General features: G+C 44.2%; 1 protein-coding gene across 2 annotated transcripts in view; it reads right to left on the minus strand.

Moving 5' to 3' along the window:
- tespa1 (thymocyte expressed, positive selection associated 1) overlaps window positions 1-24,882 on the minus strand; it is a 118,671-nt gene that overhangs the window by 17,364 nt on the left and 76,425 nt on the right. For both annotated transcript variants that reach the window (XM_060846996.1, XM_060846995.1), the window contains exon 7: window positions 8,062-8,154. In XM_060846996.1, coding sequence (XP_060702979.1) covers window positions 8,062-8,154 — 93 coding nt within the window. The remainder of the gene's footprint in view (window positions 1-8,061; window positions 8,155-24,882) is intronic.

The following is a 24,882-nucleotide window of genomic DNA, read 5'->3' on the forward strand; positions in this document are numbered from 1 at the left end:
TTGATTTTAAAAGCATGGCAAGAATATTGAAACTGTATAAAACTTTGGTTAAACCACAGCAGAGCACTGTGTGCTGTTCTGGTCACCACACTATAGGAAGTACGTGATTGCAGAGGAGATTCACCAGATCCTAAATAAGGTTCATTGAACTTGAAACATTAACTCTGCTTTCTCACCACAGATGCTGCCAAACCTGCTGAGATTCTCCATCAATTTGTTTTTTTCATATCATCAACAGCCCAATGCCCTGCTCCATCATGGCCGTGATTAAAAAAAAAACATGGGCAGCATTGTATCTGAGCTCCACATCTGTCAGTGGGGTTACTGAAGTAACTGCACAAAGGCTGGAATCCTGTCACCAGGCCCCCCTTCAATTTACACTGATTAAGCTCCCTCAGAGCCAGGTCTCAGAGTGAGCAGAACCTCTGACACTCCTGTTTATTCTTTTTTTACTCCCACACTAATGCCTAAATGTGTAATTTCTGGTTTTATTCACCAGGATGTTGCCTGGAATGGAGCAATTCGTCTATGAAGAGAAGCAAGATAAGGTTGTTGTCTTTAAAGCAGGGCTGAGAGGGGATCTGACTGAAGTGTAACAAGGGGTAATATAGGTAAATGATCCCGCAGTAAAAAGTGAGGTCTGCAGATGCTGGAGATCAGAGCTGAAAATGTGTTGCTGGTTAAAGCACAGCAGGCTAGGCAGCATCCAAGGAACAGGAAATTCGACGTTCCGGGCCAGAGCCCTTCATCAGGAATGATCCCGCAAACAATACATCAGATCTTCAATCCTGCCATTTCCAGTAATGAATGATGGAGAATAATTAAACAACTCACTGGAGGAGGAGGCTCTACAAATATCCCCATTCTTATTGATGAAACAGTCCAAAATGTCAGGGCAAAAAAAAGACTGATGATTAATAATGATCATGAGCCAGAAGTCCTGAATTAATGATCCATCTCGCTTCCTCCAGAAATTCCCATCATCACAGGGTGGCCTGGTGGCTCAGTGGCTCGCACTGCTGTCTCACAGTGCCAGGGATCCAGGTTCGATTTCAGCCTCAGGCAACTGTCGGTGTGAAGTTGCACGTTCTTCCTGTGTCTGTGTGAGTTTCCTCCAGGTGCTCTGGTTTCCTCCCACATTCCAAAGATGTACAGGATAGGTAAATTGGCCATGCTAAATTGCCCATAGTGTTCAGGGATGTTTTGGCTGGATGCATTAGTCAGGGGTAAATATAGGACAATGAAGTGGGGGAGTGGGTCTGGGTGAGTTGCTCTGCGGAGGGTCAGTGAGGACTTATTGGGCCGAAGCGCCTTTTTGCACACTGTAGGGATTCTATGATATGCCAGACTTCAGCCAAACCAATTGACACAATGCCAAAAAATTATGTAAGAAAGGCTATAGGGCTTGATAATATTTCAGCAACAGTAACAGAGATTTGTACTCCAGAAATTGCCAGGCTCTAAGAGAAGTTATTCTGGTACATCAACAATATAGAAAATGTCCTAGTTATGTCTATTCACAAAAAGCAGGACCAAACCAACCCAACCAATTACCACCCATCAGTATACTCTCAATTATTAGAAAAGTGATGGAATGTGTCATGAACAGTGTTATCAACCAACATCTGTGTAGCACCAACTTACTGACACCCAGTATGGGTTCTGCCAGGGCCAATCAGCTCCTGATCACATTACATCTTTGGCTCAAAAATGGACAAAAGAGCTGAATTCCAGAAGTGAGTTAAGTTAAAAATCACACCTCACCAGGTTATAGTTCAACAGGTTTATTTGGAAGCACTAGCTTTCGGAGCACTGAAGGAACAGTGCTCTAAAAGCTATCGCTTCCAAATAAACATGTTGGGACTATAACCTGGTGTTGTATGATATTTAACTTTGTCCACCCCAGTCAAACATTGGCTCCTCCACATCCAGAAGTGAGGTGAGAAATGACAGTACTTGAAATCAAGGCTGCATTTGACCTGAATATGGCATTAGGTCAGAAATAGGGTTGTCCGGCAATGATTGCACAATTCATAATTCCTCAGACACTAAAGCAATCTGTGTTCAAATGTAACACAACCCGGACAATATCGAGGCTTGGGCTTAAAAATGGCAATTCATGCCAAACAAATGCCAGGCAATGACCATCTCCAATAAAGCCAATCAAGCCACTGATCTTTGACATTCAATGGCCTTTACATCACCAAATCCCTCACTATCAACATCCATTGACTTTCAATTGAACTCACCACTATAGTGGCTCCAAGAGAGGGCAGAGGCTAGGAAAACTGCAGTAACCACCTCTTGACTCCCCAAAAGCATCTCCATCATCTACAAGGCACAGGTCAGGACTGTGATGGAATATTCCCTACTTGTCTGGATGAGTGCAGCTTTAGCATCACTCAAGAAGCTTGACACCGTCCAGAACAAAGCAACTGACTTGATTGGCACCATATCAATAAACACCCATTCCCTCCACCACAAAAACTGCAGTGTATATATTTTCAAGATTGACTGCAGAAATTTGTCAAAGCTCTTTAGGCAACATCTTCTAAACCCATGTCCATTTTGGCATTTTGGATCTATCTACAGTATGTAGATGCAGTAATTCAAGAAGGCAGAGCATTATTACCTTCTCAGGGGCAACTAAAGATGGGAAATAAATGTTTTGTGTGCCTCTTTTGCCCATGATATGCAATTGAGTGAAAAATAATGCACCTGATTCACTACTGACCCTCAAGGAAAGGATATCCCAACTCCACAAGTCAAACTGACACTCCACACTGTGAGAGTGACCTTCACTCACCACTCCACATAATCAGAATGTCAATTCATGCAACATTCCACACAATTTGACTGAGCCAACATATACCACTATACTCAGTCACTCTCATATCTCACTCACCACTCGACATAGTTTGACTGACACCACGATCACCACTCCACACAGTCAGACTGATATCTCACTCACCACTCTACACAGTCAGGGAGAAAGTGAGGACTGCAGATGCTGGAGATCAGAGCTGAAAATGTGTGGCTGGAAAGGCGCAGCAGGTCAGGCAGCATCCAAGGAGCAGGAGAATCAACGTTTCGGGCATGAGCCCTTCTTCAGGAATGATTTTCAATTGAAGAAGGGCTGATGCCCAAAATGTTGATTCTCCTGCTCCTTGGATGCTGCCTGACCTGCTGCGCCTTTCCAGCAACACATTTTCAGCTCCAAAATTGACTTGGTGGCAGGAGATAGAGGGTGGTGATTTGACAGGAGCTAGGTATGAAGTTTCATTCCACAGGGAACTGCGCTGAGTTTCTCATTATTAATGACATATATAAACAATATAGACAAGAGTATGGAGGGGGAGGGAATGATAACTACGCTTGCAAGTGACACAAAGTTCGGCTCGGTGGTTGTCAGTGAGGAAGTAGGTCTTAGATTACAGGAGGATACAAATGGATTGGTCAGATGGGCAGATCTGTAACTCTGGTAAATGTGAGGCGATGGACTTTGGAAGCGGTAACAAGACAACGGAGTCCTGAGTGAATTGCAAGACATTAGGAAGCTCAGAGGTACAGAGGGATCTTGGGGTGTTTATCTACAAATCCATGAAGGTGGTATGGCAGGTTCATAGAATTGCTAAATCCCTACAGAGTGGAAGCAGGCCATTCAACCCATCGAGTGCAGTTGATCCTCTGAACAGCATCCCATTCAAACCCATTGTCCCTCATTCCTTGTAATCCTGCAATTTCCATTGGCAATCCACCTAGCCTACACATCTTTAGACTGTGGGAACATCCAGAGGAAACTCATAGAGACACAAATGTGCAGACTCCATCCAAAGCTTGAATCAAACCCGGATCCCTACCACTGCGAGACAGTGCTAACCACTGAGCAAACATGCTGTTAATAGAGTAGTTAAAAAAATCATACAGAAGGTAGCGAGGTTTGCATATGTTGGAGAAGTCAGAGTCAATAAAGTGTGGTGCTGAGAAAAGCAGAGCAGTTCAGGCAGCATCTGAGGAGCAGGACAGTCAATGTTTTGGGCTTCACTCATCAACAGGTCTGGGATGGGGATGGGGGCTGACAAATAAATAGGGTGAGTGGGATGAGGCTTGGGGGAAATGTAGTTGGGATGACGATAGGTGGACGATAGGTAGGAGGTGATTGTCATAGGTCGATAGGAAGTATGGAGCTAATCGGTGGGAAGGAAAATGGACAGGTAAATCAGGTCAAGAGGTGGAGCTAAGTTGGAGGGTTGGATGTATGATGGCGGAGGAGAGATTTGGAAACTGGTGAATTCAATGTTGAAGCCATGTATTTGTAGGCCCCCAATGTGGAAGAGGAGGTGTTCTTCCTCCAGTTTGTGGGTGACCTTGTTTAGGCAATGGAGGAGGCCCAGAATGGACTTGTCATGGAGGGGCAGTTGAAATGGATGGTTACAGGAATGTGGGGATGGTTAATGCACATGGACTGGAGATGTTCCCTGAACTGTTCCGCAAGTTTGTACTTGGTTTCTGCAATGTAGAGGAGACCACATTGACAGCAATGGATGCAGGAGCATATAGGACACTGCATATGGGACATTCATGGCATAAGAACATTTTGGAGCTCTACAGAACTTTGGTTAGGTCACTGTTGGAGTACTATAGACAATTCTGGTCACCATACAACAGGAAGGATGCGATTGCACTATAGAGGAGGAGCAGAGCTTCACCAGGATGTCATCTGTGATGGGGTATTTTGGCTATGATAAACTTGGATAGTGACCCTTTGAACAGAGAAGATTGAAAAGAGACCTGCTAGAGTTATGTCAGCTTCATGAGAGTTATGAACAGGATTAATAGAAAGCAGAATCAAGAATAAAGAAACATAATTTTATTATAAAAGGCAGGATATTTTGAGTGGATTTGAGGAAAAAGATCTTTCATCCAGAGAATGGTGGGATTCTGGAATGCAGTGCTGTGAGGGTAGTTGAGGTGGGTAACCTCATAACCTTTAAAAAATATTTGGATGAGCAATCGAAATACCATTACATTCAAGTCAGTGTGTCTAATGCTGGATAGTGGGGCTAATATAAACTTAGTGTAGCCAAAGGCCCCCTTCTGTACTGTATGATTCTCTCTTGCCACTCCAAAGAATCAGACAAATCCTCACTCACCACTTCACATATTTGGACAGATCCTCATTAACTACCACACACAGTCAGAGTCTCACTCATCACTCCATGCAGTCAGACCCTCACTCACCACTGCACATAGACAAATCTTCATTCACCACTTCACATCGTTAGACAGATCCTCATTAACTACTACATAGTGAAACAGATTCTCAATCATCACTCCATACAATCATGATGTCAAGGTGCCGTTGTTGAACTGAGGTGGGCAAGTTTAAAAATCAGATAACACCAAGTTATAGTCCAACAGATTTATTTGGAAGCACTAGCTTTCGGAATGCTGCTCCTTCATCAGGTGATTGTGGAATTCAAGACCACAAGACACAAAATTTTATAGCAAAAAGATTACAGTGTCATGCAACTAAAATGATATATTGAACGTAGATATATTGAACCTGGATTGTTGTCTTTCATCTTTTAGAACGGGTCATAAGTTTCAGTTTATTATTATGTATATCCCATAAGTCAACTTCTCTAGATTAATTTAAGGTTTTATAACAAAAGGAGATATCGCAGCTCAGGCAATGCATTAAAGGTGTCTGTCTGTATGCTGACTTCTCCACCTCCTGATGCTGCCTGGCTTGCTGTGTTCTTCCAGCCTCCTGTCCTTCTATGTATTTGCGCAGAATCTATATTTCTGAATACTAATTTGAATCTCGACCAGAGTAGCTTTACCAGCAATAGTTCTACACTGAATATTATTATGGTCAATTTCACCTTAGTTCAATTTAAATATATGCTTGATGATTCATGCTTTCAAAACCTGTCTGTCTGTCTGCTAATCTTGAGTCAGACTGGTTCTATTTCCAAAGTCATATTTACAAAATATTACATGTATTGACGGCCTGCATTGAGTCCCTGCAGATTGTGCCTTTTTTGAGGAAAAATAGAATGTATCTGCAAATATACTTCTTCAAATACAAGTTCACTCCATAGACTTATATGTGTATGCGTGTGAATAAGAGAGAGTGTGTGTGGGAGAGAGAGGAAATGAGAATGTGCATATGAATATGAGTATGAGTATGCATATGAGTGTGAGTGCACATCTTGGTAAAGTGTCTGTGTGGGTGTGATGGAGTATAAGTCTGTGAGAGGGTGTGAGTGTAGGGGGTGTATATATGTGTATATGAAAGAGAGTGTGTGTATGAGAAAGGGTCTGAGTGAGTGTGTGAGTGAGTATGTAAGAGTGTGTGTGCATGTGTGCTTGTGTATGTGTGTGTGTGTGACAGACAGAGACTGTAGAGTGTAGTGGGGTCACCTGTAGTGTGACATGAACTCAAGGTCCTGGTTGGGGAACACTTTAGCAGTCAGGGACATTCAGCCTTAGATCTTCAAGTGACTGTCCTCCAAGGTGGACTTCGGGATAGACAACAATGAAAAGTGGCCAATCAGGAGTGATGGCAAAGTTTGGTACGTTTTGGATGTAACCCTTCGTCAGGACTGGGTGGGCGTAGGGGGAGCTGCAGATAAAGGGGTGGCAGGAGCAACATGGTAAAGTAAGGGTAGGTAAGGACAGGTAGTGGGTACGACCTGGTTGGTCAATGGGAGGAATGAATCCGGTTAGTGACAAGGAACAGTGAAAGAAATGGGGGAGTGCTGGGAAGTGAATCAGGTGTGGGAAGGGAGGTTATTTGAAATTGGAGAACTCAGTGTTAAATCCTGGCACGGGCAGCACGGTGGCACAGTGGTTAGCACCGCTGCCTCACAGCGCCAGAGACCCGGTTCAATCCCCGCCTCAAGCAACTGTCTGTGTGGAGTTAGCACATTCTCCCCGTGTCTGCATGGGTTTCCTCCTGGGTGCTCCGATTTCCTCCCACAGTCCAAAGATGTGCAGGTTAGGTGAATTGGTCATGCTACATTGCCCGTAGTGTTAGGTGTAGGGGAATGAGTCCGGGTGGGTAGCTCTTCAGAGGGTAGGTGTGGACTTGTTGGGCCGAAGGGCCTGTTTCCGTGCTGTAAGTAATCTAATCCCCTGCGCTGTAGATTGTCCAAGAGGAAGATGAGGTATTGTAATTCCAATTTGTGGTGTGCTTCATTGCGGCAATGGAGGAGGCCAAGGATGGTCATGCTGAAAAGGGAGTGGGAAGGGGAATTAAAATGCGTGGTGACTGGGAGGTCTGGTTAGCCGCTGTGGACCTGGCTGCAATGCTCAGTGAACCGCTTCCTAAGTTTACATTTGGTCTCCCCGATGTAGAGAAAACCACATTGGGAGCATCTGTCCCACCTGAAAGGACTGTTTGGGGCTCTGGAGGGAGGTGTGGGGGGGGGGTGTCCTACTGGCAGGTTTTGCATCTTATCTGGTTGTAGGGGAAGGTACCTGGGGGTTTGGGTGTTGGGGGGGTGTTGGTGGGGAGAGTGGCACAAACCAAGAACTGTCAAAGGGAACAACCCTTGTGGAAGGCAGAGAAGGATGGGGAAGGGAAGATATTGGTGGTGGGGTCTACTTGGAGCTGTACCTATCCCCACTTCATCACCCTGCTCCTGTCACCCTCTTTATCTGCAGCTCCCTCTACACCCGCCCACTGTCCTGAAGAAGGGTTACACTCAAAACGTCGACTTCTCCACCTCCTGAAGCTGCCTGGCTTGCTGTGTTCTTCCAGTCTTCTGCACCTCTATGGATTTGCACAGAACCTATATTTCTGAACAGTACTTTGCACATCGACCAGAGTAGCTTTACCATAGATAGTTCTACACTGAATATTATGGACAATTTTACCTTAGTTAAATTTAAATATATGCTTGATGACTAATGATCTCAAAACCTAATCATGTTCTGGCCATTGATAGCCTGTGTGTCCTCCCCATTGGATTATTCATTATTATTTAATTCAAATCTTTGATTTATTACAAATTTCAGAGGATACATAAACGCTGAACATTATTGTCTTACCTGGAAACTGTTCCACCGGTTCCTTCAGAGACAGTTGAGGCCTTGCTCTTGCTCATCTGCAAAATCTGCTGACTCTTGATGACTTGAGGTTTGCTAAGTGATAACAGGTAACATCAATATTATTGCTCAGATAGAATCAGCATTTCAGATAGAATCACTAACATTGTGTGGGACTCAAGAATGCCACTGAGGTTTAAGGGAGAAGCAAACACACGTAGAATAATGTCAGAGCGATGTGAGACTTAGGAGTGGAGGCAGTGATGTTAAAGGAGCAACATGCACAGACAAACAGGTGACGGAGCTGCTTCAACAAAAGTGAACTATGACTCCACAGGAGGTTGGTAACTAGATTAGATTACTTACAGTGTTAAAACAGGCCCTTCAGCCCAACAAGTCCACACTGACCCGCAACCCATCCCCCTACACCTAACACTACAGGCAATTTAGCATGGCCAATTCACCTTACCTGCACATTTTTGGACATTGGGAGGAAATCGGAGCACCCAGAAGAGAATGTGCAAACTCCACACAGACAGTTGCCTGAGGCAGGAATTGAACCCAGGTTTCTGGCGCTGTGAGGTAGCGGTGCTAACCACTGAGCCACCGTGCCATAATTGCTGAATATTTTTCTCTTTCTCTTGTGATTGGGTATTGATTTCAGTTAAGACACTAATTACAGTGTAAAACCTTGAATAGATAATTAGAAAGTCAGAAATTGCTGGAAAAACACAGTCAGTATGGCAGCATGGTATCGTGGAGAAAAAGCAGAGTTAATATTTTAGGTCCAAAGGGGAAATGCTTAAAGTGACATGCAAAAGAAGCAAGGGTGAATTTAGAAAAAACTTTGCAAGTAATTGTGGTATGAAATATACTTATTTTAAATGTGGTGTCGGCAAGTTTAACTGAGGCATTGAATGATTATTAGAATTGAAATAACAACCAAGGGAATGGGGAGAAACCTCAATATTGGCACTAGATAATGATGCGCACTTGAAGAGCTGATATAGGCATGTTAGATTGAATGGACTATGATTCTGTGAAAATTATTAAATAGCGTTCAGGAGAACCTTTTTAGCCAGTATATATGAAGTCCAACAAACAAGGGGTCAATTCTGAACATAATATTTGGAAATAAGCTTACGCAAGTGGAAAGTACATCAATAGAGCAGCACTTTTGGTGATAGCACTACAACTCATTTAGATTTAGAGTAGTAATGTAAAAGGGTCTGGATAAACCAGAAATAAAAACTCTGAACTGGATTTCTTACAACAGTTGCAATTTGGCCCAAAATGGATTGAGATCAGCTACTTGCAAATAAAACTTCAGCAATGGGAGGCATTCAAAGATCAAATAGTCAAAGTACAAGGCAAATATTTTCCCATAAAGGCAAAGGGTGGGACTAAAGACTGGCAACCCCTAGATGATGGGAGGCAGGAAGGCCAGATTAAGAAGAAAACAGAAGCTTATGGCTGATAATGAGGGTTCAGAACAGCAGATTCCCTAGAGGAGCATAAAAAGTGCAGAGGCTGATTAGAGATAATAGAGATGGATGCAGAAATAATGGGCTGAGTCCTCAAATGAATACTTTGTGTCAGTCTTCACAGTGGAAAAGATGATGAAACGTAAGAAACCTGCGAGGAAACGGGGTTAGCGTGCCGGCCAGCTAGGAAGACTGAGACTACGTAGTTTCAAGACCCCCCCTTTCTAGCTTACTCCTAGTAAATGTACAATCTCTGGAGAACAAGATGGACGAACTCAGATCATGGCTCAGCTTCCAGCTTGAACTGCGGGACTTCTGCACACTCTGCTTCATAGAAACCTGGCTCAATCCATTCCTGTCTGCGCACTTCAGGCTAATAGTTTTTCTATCCATCGTATGGACCATACAGTGTCCTCTGCTAAGACAAAGGGTGGAGAGGTTTGCTTTTTAATCAACAACTTGTGGTGCATGAACACTGCAACCCTGGGCAGCCATTGCTCCCCAAACCTTGAATTCCTTACCATCAAATGCCACCCTTTCTATCTACCACGGGAATTTCCCGCTGCTATACTCACTGCTGTGAATATACTATCACAAGTAAAGGTTGAGGAAGCTCTGGATGTGCTGTACTCCACCACTAACACTCTGGAGATGGACCACCCCGAAGCCCTGTTTATTGAAACCGGCAACTTCAATCAAGCCAATCTAAGGAAGTTTTTGTCCAAGTACCACCAGAACATTACTTGCCCCACCAGTGACCTGAACATTCTCGACCATTGCTACACCACTGTGAAGGATGCCTACCGCTCCAATCCAAAGATGTGCTCGTCAGGTGAATTGGCCATGCTAAATTGCCCACAGTGTTAGGTGCGTTAGTCAGGGGTAAATATGCGGTGGGGGAATGAATCTGGGTGGGTTACTCTTTGGAGAGTCAGTGAGGACTTGTTGGGCTGAAGGGCCCATTTCCATATTGTAGGGAACCTAATCTAATCCAACCCCGCCCCCATTTCAGGAACTCCAACCACAATGCCGTGCTTCATCTCCCATTGACAGGCAAAAGCTCGAGCAGGAGACCCCCTCGTGGATATAGGTCTAGTGCGGATTGGAGGAGGCAGAGGATCACCTCTGGTGGGATCAGCTGATTGGGCTGTGTTCAAACAGGCCACAGGTACCTTGGTCGAGTATGCCACCACCGCCACAGACTTTATCAGCAAGTGTGGGGAGGACTGCATACCGAGGAAGTCAATTCAACTGTTTCCCAACAGGAAAGCCTGGATGAATCAGGACATACAGAACCTGCTAAAAACGAGGCGTGAGACCTTCAGATCAAGACACCCACTCAAATACAAGGAATCCAAGTATGACCTTTGCAGAGTCATTAAGATAGCCAAGGACCAATTCCGATCCATACTAGAGACCAAAACAGAGACCCAACGACTATGGCAAGGACTGAATGACTTCACAGGTGATTAAAAAGAGACAGTGCAAGATAGCAGATGATGATATATCCTTCCAGATTGTCTCAACAGTTTCTATGCTCACCTTGAGCAGAATTTCCATGCACAGGTAACACCTAAGTCCTGTTGAACTTATCCCAACCGTCACTACATCAGAGGTCAGATCAGTTTTCTTTCATGTGAATCTAAAAAAAGCGATGGGACCAAATGGAGTACCAGGCTGTGCACTCCGAGCATGCACAGAGCAACTGGCAGAGGTCTTCTTGGACATGTTCAAGCTCTCCCTGCAGCAGGTCACTGTCCCTGCCTGTTTCTAGAGGGCCAACATCATCCCTGTGCCTAAGAAGGCTCATGCAGCATGTCTCAATGACGACTGCCCAGTGGCCCTAACTTCGATGGTCATGAAGTGCTTTGAAAGGCTGGTCATGGCATTAATCAACTCCAGCCTCCCCACTACTCTTGACCCACTCCAATTTGCCATTCAAATTGTGTCTTGATCTGAAGGTCTCACGCCTCGTTTTTAGCAGGTTCTGTATGTCCTGATTCATCCAGGCTTTCCTGTTGGGAAACAGTTGAATCACTTGCCATTCACTCCTCCATAGAACATCTTGACACCAAGAACAACTACATAAGGATCCTAGTCATTGACTACAGTTTAGCCTTCAACACTATTATCCCCTCGAGACTGATTACTAAACTTAGTGATCTCGGACTAAGACCTACTCTCTGCAAGTGGATCCTCAGTTTCCTGACCCACTGGCCACAATCAGTGAACACTGGGGACAATATTTCATCGCCATTAAAACTCAAAACTGAAGCCCTCCAGAGGTGTGTACTCAGCCCCCTACTGTACTCGCCAAATACCCAGACTAATGCCATTCACAATTTCGTTGATGACACCACCATAGTCGGTCAAATCTCAGATAGCAACAAAACAGACTACAGACAGGAAGTGGAAGACTTGAAAAAATGATGCACTGAGAACAACCTAGCTCTCAATGCCGGCAAAACCAAGGAACATTTGATGGGATGTTACTCATGCCTCACTACACATTAACAGCACAGAGGTGGAGAGTGTCAAGCTCTGGGGAGTGGTCATCCACAAAAAGCTTCATTAGAATCTTCATGTGGACACACTGGTTACAGAGGCTCAACAATGTCTCTTCTTCCTCAGGTAGCTGAGGGAATTTGGCATGATGGCGACTTGCCAACTTTTATAGGTGCTCCATCAACAGCATCCTGTCTGGATGTATCACTACCTGGCATGGCAACTGTACCATCCAAGACTGGAGACCTTTTCAGAGAGTGGTGAACTTGGCCCGGAAAATCACAAAGGCCAACCTCCCATTTATAGAACCCATCTACCAGGCCCGCTGTCAAGGAAAGGCTTCCAGCATTCTCAATGATCCATCCCACTCTGGCAATGCTTTTCTAAAGCCTCTACCATTGGGGAGAAGGTACAGAAGCCTGAACACACGCACCAGCCAGTTTCGTAACAGTTTCTACCCTATTGTTGGAATGTTGAATGGACTGACAAACTCTTAACATTTGCCTGTAATTGTGTTCTTGCTTTTGCCACTGTTTACCTATTATTTACTTATCTATGCTGCTTAACTATGTGACCTTCCCTGCATTGCTTGCAAGACAAAGCTTTTCACTGTGCCTCAGTACACATGACAATAAATTCAATTAACCTCAGTTCAATTCAATGCAGATAATAGACATTAAACGTGGCAGACTGTGAAATATTATAAGCAATTCCTCTGCAATGTTGAACTTTTCTTCCACTGCCTCCACCTCTGTGCCTTCTTTTTCAATCACAACTTGCACCCACCTCTGAAGACCCCTTCTCCCAACCCCAACATATTCCATATTCTTGGACGCCCCATGTTGGCCTCTTACCCTCCCTCAACCTTTTTCGACATGACATTGACCACCTCAACCTGTCTATCCCTCTCATCCACTCCAACCTCTCACCCTCACAACGCGCAGCCCTCCACTTCCTCTGCTCCCATCCCAATCTCATTATTAAACCAGCTGTGCACCAACCTCTACCTCACTGAAGCCAAGCACTAACTTGCTGACACCTCCTCCTACCGCCCCCTTGACCATGACCCCACCTCTCATCACCAAATCATCATCTCCCAAAATATCCACAACCTCATTACCTCAGGGGATCTCCCATCCACAGCCTCCAACGTCATAATTCCTCCAACCCACACCACCTGGTTCTGCCTCTGCCCCTGGTCAACTGATTGTCTCTGCTTGCTCCTGCCCCATCGAACTCAACTCCTCATATCATGATCCTGTCCTCACCCATTGGTTCACGAACTCCCCACATGTATCCGGGACACCACCCATACTCTCCACCTCTTCCATGACTTCCAATTTCCTGGCCCTCAACACCTCATTTTCACCATGGACATCCAGTCCCTATACACCTCCATCCCCCATGACAAAGGCCTACAAGCTCTCTGTTTCTTCCTTTCCCACCAATCTAACCAGTCCCCCATAACACCAACACTCTCATTCAATTGGCGGAACTGGTTCTCACACTCAACAACTTCTCTTTCGAATCCTCCCACTTCCTACAGCCCAGAAGGGTAGCCATGGGCATCTGCATGGATCCCAGCTATGCCTGCCTCTTTGTAGGATATGTGGAAAAGTCTCTCTTCCAGAGTGACACTGGCAGCATCACCCACATTTTCCTCCTCTACAATGATGACTGTATTGGCTCCACCTCGTGCCCTCATGAGGAGGTTGAACACTTCATCAACTTCATCAACACTTTCCACCCTAATCTGAAGTTCACATGGACCATCTCCAAAACCTTTCCCCATTCCCCCACATTTCTGGACCTCTCCATCTCTGTCTCCTGTAACTCAACACAGACATCCATTTTAAACACAACCAATTCCCATGGCTACCTTGACTACACCTCCTCCCAAGTCCCCTCCTGCAAAAACAAGATTCACTTCTCCCATTCCCTCCACCTCCAAGAGGAGCCGATCCACTCCAGGACCTCCTAGATGTCTTCCTATTTCAAGGACCACAGTTTCACCTCCCAGGTGATCAACGATCCCATCTATTGCATCTCCTCCACTTCCTGCACTTCTACCCTTAAACTCCATACCTCCAACTGCAACAAGGATAGAACCCCCTGGTCCTCACCTTCCACCCCACAAATCTCTGGATACAGTACATTATCCTCCATAATTTTCACCACCTACAGTCACACCCCTCCACCAAAAATATATTTCCCTCCCCACCACAGAGACCATTCCCTCCACAACTTCCTTGTGAGATGCATGACCCACACCAACCAATCTTCTACACCTGGCACCTTCCCCTGCCACCACAAGAAATGCAAAACCTATGCCCAGACTTCTCCTCTTTCCTTCGTCCAAGGCAATAAAAGTTCATTTCAACTCCGGCAAAAATATTCCTGTACATCTGCCTACCTCGTCTACAGCATCTGTTGCTCTTGATGTGGTCTCCTTTATATCAGAAGACAGAACACCAACTCCCGGAACAGTTCAGGGAACATTTCTGGTCCATGTGTACCAAACAACCACCCTGTAGTCAACCACATCAACTTCCCCTCATACTCCCCCAAGGACATGCAACTCCTGGTTTCTTTGTCACAAAGCTAGTCCCTTTTATCCTGAAAGTTGTTCCTTGGCTCAAGGGAGACTCTGCCCTTGAGTTTTTCAGAGGGACAATAAATTGGGCCGGGCTCCAATCAGTCTGGTTTGGTACAGAGCTGAAATGGATTTGGAGAGGCCTTTTGTTATTAATACTGTTGTGTGCATTCGGAACAGCATAATTAAGTCTAGTTGGATAGGTTGAGTTCTGTAGGGGTTCTTTATTCTGCTGTTTGTGTGTCATTGTTTAATTTTGTGAATCCATTTTTTGTCTGTTTTAAAATCAGTGGTCAACATAGCTAACTTAATCCAGGTAATTTTCACTGTACACTTAACGAAACAAATTGCAAAGTTATGGTCTAGGGCTGCCTGCTAAAGAATGTTTCTGGCCTAGCCCATAACAGAATGGAGGCACTTTACAGGATTTTAAACAGTGAGTGGTAGGTGCTAGTGTCTTTTTTTCGGGTGTTGGTTTGGTTGGGTAAACAAAGCTTGGGATAGGAATGGCTCATTCCATCGCCAAATGTTTTCTGGATGTGAATGCAATGACTTTGGAAATTTTGCAAGAAGTGAAGAAGATCAAGTTGCAAGAATTAGCAGAGAAGCTGGAGAATAGCAAATGTGGTTCCCTTGTTCAAGAAGGGGAATAGGGATAACCCTAGTAACTATAGGCCGGTGAGTCTTACCTCTGTTGTGAGCAAAGTCTTAGAGAGAATTGTAAGGGATAGGATTTATGAACATCTGGATAGGAATAATGTGATCAAGGATAGTCAGCATGGTTTTGTGAAGGGCCAGTTGTGCCTCACATACCTTATTGAATTCTTTGATAAGGTGACTAAGGAGGTGGACGAGGGTAAAGCAGTTGATGTGGTGTATATGGATTTTAGTAAGGCGTTTGATAAGGTTCCCCATGATAGGCTACTGCAAAAAATATGGAGGTATGGCATTGAGGGGGAGTTGGAGGTTTGGATTAGGAATTGGCTGGCTGGAAGAAGACAGAGGGTAGTAGTTGATGGTAAAGGTTCATCTTGGAGTGCAGTTACCAGCAGTGTTCCGCAAGGATCTGTTTTGGGACCATTGCTGTTTGTCATTTTCATAAATGACCTGGAGGAGGTGCTAGAAGGTTGGGTGAGCAAGTTTGCGGATGATACAAAAGTCGGTGGAGTTGTTGACAGTGAGGAAGGATGTGGCAGGTTACAGCGGGACATAGATAAACTGCAGAGCTGGGCAGAAAGGTGGCAAATGGAGTTCAATGTCGCTAAGTGTGAAGTGATTCACTTTGGTAAGAGTAACAAGAAGATGGAGTACTGGGCTAATGGTCGGATACTTGGTAGTGTGGATGAGCAGAGGGATCTTGGTGTCCATGTACACAGATCTCTGAAAGTTGCCACCCAGGTAAATAGTGCTGTGAATAAGGCATATGGTGTACTGGATTTTTTTTGGTAGAGGAATTGAGTTCCGGAGTCCTGAGGTCATGTTGCAGTTGTATAAGACTCTGGTGCGGCCGCATCTGGAGTATTGTGTGCAGTTTTGGTTGCCATACTATAGGAAGGATGTGGAGGCACTGGAACGGGTGCAGAGGAGGTTTACCAGGATGTCGCCTGGTATGGTAGGAAGATCGTATGAGGAAAGGCTGAGGCACTTGGGGCTGTTTTCATTGGAGAAAAGAAAGTTTAGGGGTGACTTGATAGAGGCGTACAAGATGATTAGGGGTTTAGGTAGGGTTGACCATGAGAACCTTTTTCCACGTATGGAGTCAGCTATTGCGAGGGGGCATAGCTTTAAATTAAGGGGTGGTAGATATAGGACAGACGCTAGGGGTAGATTCTCTACTCAGCGAGTCGTGAGTTCTTGGAATGCCCTGCCAGTAACAGTGGTGGACTCTCCCTCTTTATGGGCATTTAAACGGGCATTGGATAGTCATATGGAGGATAATGGGCTAGTGTAGGTTAGGTGGGCTTGGATCGGCGCTACATCGAGGGCCGAAGGGCCTGTACTGCGCTGTATTTTTCTATGTTCTATGTTCTAATTGGACCTGCCTGCTTCTGTGAGGAAAGGAGAGATAATTCCAAAGGAGCTCAGCATTTAAACTTGCTGGAGAAGCCATCAGAATCTCTAGAAATGCTAAGAGTTCAATCGCAAATGAAGCAGCTTGCGTTACAGGCAAGAGATAAGGAAAGGGCAGCAGAAATAAAACAGTTTAAGTAACGATTAAAAACAGAAGAGTGGGAAAAAGAGAGAGCAGCAGAACAGAGCGAAAAAGAGATAGGTTTTGAACTTCGAAAACTGACACTTAAAAAGGAAAGTCAGCATAAAAGGCTAGGGATATAGGCTGAAGGTAGGCTCAGTGAGGACGTAATGCAAACTCATGTGGAAGAGCAGTGAAGTGAGCAGCTGAAGGGGCTGATGACTTTGAGCTAGTCCATAAAACTCAGTTTGGCTTCCAAAATCAATTTCAATCCATGAGGGATAGAAATTTAGGGCAAAGAGAAATCCTCACATGGAAAGGGAAAGGTAGATCTCAGTGAAAATCATAAAGAGAACTTGCCACAGTGTAAAGAAGAAACCCTTGAGGGGGACAAAGAAGTTAAAAAAAACTCCGGTGTTTTCAATGTAATAAAGTGGCCACACAAAATCCCAATGTTGGTGAGCTAGGAGAAAACCAAATGTAGGAAAACCAGGCAAGCATGGAAGTTTTGTTGGTCTAGTAACAAAATGTTACTAGTAACAAGGGAAATTAGGCAACAGCCTCACAGTGTACAAGATGATCAGAGGTTGATTAAGGAGGAATTGTCAGATCTGCTTAAAAAATATACATGCAAGGTTAAAGGTTATTCATCTAGGCCAGGAGTAATAGGCAAGGAGGTTACAATATTAAGGGACACAGGATCCTCTCAGTCTGTGATGCTGAAGGATGTGGAGATACGTACTCCTGAGAGACTATTGCCAGAAAAAGTACTGGTAACAGGAATACATGGTGAGACAAAAAGTGCTCAGTTATGTAAAATGAGGCTAGAGAGTCCACAGAAGAGTAGAGAATTTGTGGGAGGAGTACTGGACAAACTCTCAACTCCAGGAATATAATTTGTCCTTGCAAATGTTATAGCTGATTCACCGGTAGGTGTGCTGCCTATTCTAGTTGTGAATGTGCAGTGCAGATGCAGGCAACTGAAGACCTGGAGAATGTTTATCCAGGGATTGTGTAATCACAAGATCACAGAGGCACAAGCTGAAGCAGGAGGGATCAAAAGGCACAGATAAGGACGCTTTGATCAGATAAGTGGAACAGAGAAGGAGCAGCTGGATAAACATGCCAATGTCTTTAGCTCTGCTAAGCTGATTGAATTACAGGAGAAAGATGGGTTAAAACAGTTATATCAAAAGGATTTACTGAGAAAGAAAGTGAATGCATTCCTCTATATTATTACTTAATGAGGATATGGAGACCATTACACATTCAAGCAGATGAGAAATGGGCAGAGATTCATTAAATTGTTTGCCAATAGTGTATAGGAAGGAGGTGCTGTGCTACTACTTGGAGGTCATTTAGAGGTGAGGAAAACACAGGCTAAAATACAAAGACAATTTTACTGGCTGGGACTATACAAAATGTATAGAATTTTGCCAGATGTGTTATATATGTCAACTAATCAGAAAACTACAGGCACCTGCACCTTTACTACCTATTCTTGCGTTTGAGGAACCTTTCACAAGAGTATTGATTGATTGCATAGGTCCCCTACCTCAAACAAAAAGTGGGAATAAGTATTCCTTAACAATAATAAATGTGTCGACTAGATTACCGGAGACAATCCCATTGGTGCAACATTACAGTTAAAGGGTTCTAGAAGAACTATTTCATCTCTTAACAAGATAGGGGCTACCAATAGCGATCAAGGATCAAACTTCACATAAAAACTATTCAAGGAGGTTATGGATATCTTAGGAATAAAGCAATTCAAATCTACTGCATACCATCCAGAATCGCAGGGAGTACTAGAGAGATGGCATCAAACACTAAAAAACATGTTGAGGGTTTATGGTCAGGATTATCTAGATGATTGGGATAAGGGAGTTCCATTTGTACTTTTTGTGATCAGTGATGCATCGAACGAATCGACCCAATTCAGTCCACTGAATTAATTTTTGGGCATGAAGTAAGAGGATCGTTAAAACTGATTAAGGAGAAATGAATAAGTCAGACTTGAGAGACTACCCATTCAGACCTTGTGTCAAATCTTAACAAAACAATTAAATAGTATTGGAGAGTTGGCTGGATAGCATTTAAAAGTATCACAGCATACAATGAAACAAGAAACGAATAAGAAATCACAAATTCTCAATTTTGCAATTAGGGATAAGGTATTGGTGTTACTTCCAGTAACAGATGAGCCATTAAAAACAAGGTTTAGTGAACCCTATCAAACTGAGACAAAATTGAGTGAAGTGAACTACTTGATAAGGACTCCAGACTGGAAAAAATCTCACAGAGTGTGTTGTGAAAGAGCAAACATAGCCTTTAATAGAGTGATATGTACTTCTTGTCAGATGTGGGCATTTAAAGAGAGTTTCAGGGTTACTGCGGATTATATCTGCCATAAATGCTGTTGGTTGCGAATCTTATCAGATCGAATGGATCGGTTGGAGAGACAGTTAGAAGTGATGAGGAATTTGCAACAGCAACAGTATGTGATGGATGGCAGTTATAGGAAGGAGGGAAAGTCTCAGATACAGTCACATAGATGGGTTAACTCCAGGAAAGTTAAGAGAGGTAGCAGCTAGTGCAGGAATCTTTTATGGATATGCCCATTTCAAACAGGTATGCTGTTTTGGAAAATGTAGGGGGTGATGGATTCTCAGGGGAATGTAGCATGAACAGCCAAGTATTGAGACTGGCTCTAATGCAACGAGAGGTACGTTGGGTTCCAAGAGATCAAATGTGTTAGGGGATTCTCAGGTCCGAGGTACAAACAGACGTTTCTGTGGCCAGCAGCAAAAAAGCAGAATGGTCTGTTGTTTCCCTGGTGCCAGGATCAAAGATGTCTCAGGGAGGGTGCAGAATGTTTTCACGGGGGAGAGGAGCCAGCAAGAGATCATTGTCCACATTGGAACCAACGACATAGGAAAGGAAAAGGTTGAGATTCTAAAGAGAGATTACGGAGAGCTAGGCAGAAATTTAAAAAGGAGCTCTTCGAGAGTAGTAATATCTGGATTACTCCTGGTGCTATGAGCTAGTGAGGGCAGAAATAGGAGGATAGAGCAGATGAATGCATGGCTGAGGAGCTGGTGTATTGGAGAAGGATTCACATTTTTGAATCATTGAAGTCTCTTTTGGGGTAGAAGTGACCTGTACAAGAAGGACAGATTGCACCTAAATTGGAAGGGGACTAATATACTGGCAGGGAAATTTGCTAGATCTACTCGGGAGGATTTAAATGAGTAAGGTAGGGTGGTGGGACCCAGGGAGATAGTGAGGAAAGATAGTTCGAGGCTGGTACAGTTGAGAACAGAAGCGAGTCAAACAGTCAGGGCAGGCAGGGACAAGGTAGGACTAATAAATTAAACTGCATTTATTTCAAGGCAAGGGGCCTAACAGGGAAGGCAGATGAACTCAGGGCATGGTTAGGAACATGGGACTGGGATTACAGTCCCTGGGATAGCAATTACAGAAACATGGCTCAAGAATGGGCAGGACTAGTAGCTTAATGTTCCAGGATACAAATGCTACAGGAAGGATAGAAAGGGAGGCAAGAGAGGAGGGGGAGTGACATTTTTGATAAGGGATAGCATTACAGCTGTGCTGAGGGAGGATATTCCTAGAAATATAGCCAGGGAAGTTATTTGGGTGGAACTGAGAAATAAGAATGGGATGGTCACCTTATTAGGATTGTATTATAGACCCCCAAATAGTCAGAGGGAAATTGAGAAACAAACTTTGTAAGGAGATCTCAGCTATCTGTAAGAATAATAGGGTGGTTATGGAAAGGGATTGTAACTTTCCAAACATAGACTGGGACTGTTAAGGGTTTAGATGGAGAGGAAGTTGTTAAGTGTGTAAAAGACAATTGTCTGATTCATTACATGGATGTACCTACGAGAGAAGGTACAAAACATGACCTACTCTTGGGAAAATGAGGCAGGGCAGGTGACTGAGGTGTCAGTGGGAGAGCACTTTGGAGCCAGTGACCATAATTCTATTAGATTTAAAATAATGATGGAAAAGGATAGACCAGATTTAAAAGTTGAAGTTCTAAATTGGAGAAAGGCAAATTTTGATGGTATTAGGCAAGAACTTCGAAAAGCTGATTGGGGGCAGATATTTGCAGGTAATGGGACGGCTGGAAAATGGGAAGCCTTCAGAAATAAGATAACAAGAATCGAGGGAAAGTATATTCCTGTTAGAGTGAAAGGAAAAGCTGCTAGGTATAGGGAATGCTGGATGACTAAAGAAATTGAGGGTTTTGTTAAGAAAAAGAAGGAAGCACATGTCAGATATAGACAGGATAGATCGAGTGAATCATTAGAAGAGTATAAAGGAAGTAGGAATATACTTAAGAGGGAAATCAGGAGGGCAAAAAGGGGACATGAGATAGCTTTGGCAAATAGAATCAAGGATAATCCAAAGAGTTTTTACAAATATGTTATGGACAAAAAGGTGACTAGGGAGAGAATAGGGCCCCTCAAAGATCAGCAAGGTGGCCTTTGTGTGAAGCCACTGAATAAGGGGGAGATACTAAATAAGTATTTTGCAGCAGTATTTACTGTGGAAAAGGATATGGAAGATATGGACTGTAAGGAAATAGATGGTGACATCTTGCAAAATGTCCATATTACAGAGGAGGAAGTGCTGGATGTCTTGAAACAGGTAAAGGTGGATAAATCCCCAGGACCTGATCAGGGGCGGCACGGTGGCACAGTGGTTAGCACTGCTGCCTCACAGCGCCAGGGACCTGGGTTCAATTCCCGCCTCAGGCGACTGACTGTGTGGAGTTTGCACGTTCTCCCCGTGTCTGCGTGGGTTTCCTCCGGGTGCTCCGGTTTCCTCCCACAGTCACAAAGATGTGCGGGTCAGGTGAATTGGCCATGCTAAATTGCCCGTAGTGTTAGGTAAGGGGTATATGTATGGGTGGGTTGCGCTTCGGCGGGTCGGTGTGGACTTGTTGGGCCAAAGGGCCTGTTTCCACTTTGTAAGTAATCTAATCTAAAGGTGTACCTGAGAACTCTGTGGGAAGCTAGAGAAGTGATTGCTGGGCCTCTTGCTGAGATATTTGTATCATCGATAGTCACAGGTGAGATGCTGGAAGACTGGAGGTTGGCTAACATGGTGCCACTGTTTAAGAAGGGTGGTAAGTGGCACAGTGGGCGGCACGGTGGCACAGTGGTTAGCACTGCTGCCTCACAGTGCCTCAGACCCGGGTTCAATTCCCGACTCAGGCGACTGACTGTGTGGAGTTTGCATGTTCTCCCCGTGTCTGCGTGGGTTTCCTCCGGGTGCTCCGGTTTCCTCCCACAGTCCAAAGATGTGCGGGCTAGGTGAATTGGCCATGCTAAATTGCCCGTAGTGTTAGGTAAGGGGCAAATGTAGAGGTATGGATGGGTTGCACTTCGGCGGGTCGGTGTGGACTTGTTGGGCCGAAGGGCCTGTTTCCACACTGTAAGTAATCTAATCTAATCTAAAAAAAAAGACAAGCTAGGGAACTATAGACCAGTGAGCCTGACCTTGGTGGTGGGCAAGTTGTTGGAGGGAATCCTGAGGGACAGGATGTACATGTGTTTGAAAAGACAAGGACTGATTCGGGATAGTCAACATGGCTTTGTGCATGGGAAATCATGTCTCACAAATTTGATTGAGTTTTTTGAGGAAGTAACAAAGAGGATTGATGAGGGCAGAGAGGATGATGTGATCTGTATGGACTTCAGTAAGGCATTCGAAAATGTTCCGCATGATTAGCAAGGTTAGATCTCACGGAATACAGGGAGAACTCACCATTTGGATACAGAACTAGCCCAAAGGTAGAAGACAGAGCGTGGTGGTGGAGGGTTGTTTTTCGACTGGGTCTTCTACTTTTGTCATTTATATAAATGATTTGGATGCGAGCATAAGAGGTACAGTTAGTAAGTTTGCAGATGACACCAAAATTAGTGGTGTAGTGGACAGTGAAGAGGGTTACCTCAGTTTACAGCATGATCTGGACCAGATGGGCCAATGGGCTGAGAAGTGGCAGATGGAGTTTAATTCAAATAAATGCGAGGTGCTGCATTTTGGGAAAGTAAATCTCAGCAGGACATATTCACTTAATGGTAAGGTCCTAGGGAGTGTTGCTGAACAAAGAGACCTTGGAGTGCAGGTTCATGGCTCCTTGAAAGTGGAATTGCAACTAGATAGGATAGTAAAGAAGGCATTTTGTATGCTTTCCTTTTTTGGTCATAGTATTGAGTACAGGAGTTGGGAGGTCATGTTGCAGCTATACAGGACATTGGTTACACCACTGTTGCATGCAATTCTGGTCTCCTTCCTGTCAGAAAAATGTTGTGAAATTTGAAAGGGTTCAGAAAAGATTTCCAAGGGTGTTGCCAGGGTTGGAGGATTTGAATTATAGGGAGAGGCTGAACAGGCTGGGGCGTCAGATGCTGAGGGGCGACCTTATAAAGGTTTACAAAATTATGAGGGACATGGATAGGATAAATAGGCAAAGTCTTTATCCTGGGGTTGGGGAGTCCAGAACTAGAGGGCATAGGTTTAGGGTGAGAGGGGAAAGATATAAAAGAGACCTAAGGGGCAACGTTTTTACACAGAGGGTGGTACGAGTATGGAATGAGCTGCCAGAGGAAGTGGTGGAGGCTGGTACAATTGCAACATTTAAGAGGCATTTGGATGGGTATATCCGTAGGATGGGTTTGGAGGGATATGGGCCAGGTGCTAGCAGGTGGGACTAGGTTAGGTTGGGTTGGGATATCTGGTCGGCATGGACGGTTTGGACTGAAGGGTCTGTTTCCATGCTGTACATCTATGTGAATATACTCAAAAGGTATTTTGATAGGGAAGGAAAGCAAGTCTTAATGATTACAGCACAGAAGGAAGAACCAAGTTCTGAGGATTCTGAATTGGACATTTCTCAAACTTCCTCATTCCCATTTAGACAATGAGGAACTTTTTTAAAAAATGGGATAAATTATTGAGTTCCTAAAGAAGGGCTCATGCCCGAAACATAGATTCTCCTGCTCCTTGGATGCTGCCTGACCTGCTGCGCTTTTCCAGCAACACATTTTCAGCTCTGATTTCCAGCATCTGCAGTCCTCACTTTCTCCCCTAAATTATTGAGTTACCTTCCACAAGAAAATCGAAATGACCTGAAAGAGGTATTACTATCACAAGGAACATCCTTAAAAGGCATACCCCTCTAACATTGGCACAGGTTCAGAAGGATATCAAACGCATGCATAATACTTCAACTTGTATGCATGTATTCCATTTATACTCGTTTTTAAAGGGAGTTTGCTTATTGGATTGGTGTATATATTCTGAACATCATAAATAAGTCAAGTTGAATAGTGATTAGATTACTTATGGTGTGGAAATAGTCACTTCGGGGCAACAAATCCACACCGACCCGCCAAAGTGCAAACCATCCAGACCCCTACATTTACCCCTTCACCTAACGCTACGGGCAATTTATCATGGCCAATTCACCTGACCTGCACACTTTTTGTGCGTGTACACGTTTTTGGACTGTGGGAGGAAACCCACGCAGACACAGGGAGAGCATGCAAATTCCACACAGTCGCCTAAGGTGGGAATTGAACCCAGGTGTCTGCTGCTGGTAGGCAGCAGTGCTAACCACTGTGCCACTGTGAGTTCTGTAGAGGTTCTTTATTCTGTTCTTTGTGTTTCATTGCATAATTTTGTGAATACATTTTTATCTGTTTTAAAATCTATTCATCAACCTAACTAACTTAATCAATGGTCATTTTCACGCTATACTTACCAAAACAAATTGCAAAGTTATGGTCTGGGACTGTCTGCTTAAGAATGTTTTGAGCTGTCTGGCTTAGTCCATAACATCTTCACCTGCTAACTGGAGGAAGAACATCTTATCTTCAGCCTCAGGATCCGACAACAACATGGCATCAATATTTACTTCACCAGTTTCCAAATCTTTCCTCCCCTCAGATCATCCCAGATCCAACCCTCCAACTTGGCACTGCCCTCTCAACCTGTCCTACCTGTCCATCTTCCTT

This window comes from Hemiscyllium ocellatum, chromosome 29 (assembly GCF_020745735.1).
Source record: "Hemiscyllium ocellatum isolate sHemOce1 chromosome 29, sHemOce1.pat.X.cur, whole genome shotgun sequence".
Taxonomy (NCBI): Eukaryota; Metazoa; Chordata; class Chondrichthyes; order Orectolobiformes; family Hemiscylliidae; genus Hemiscyllium; species Hemiscyllium ocellatum.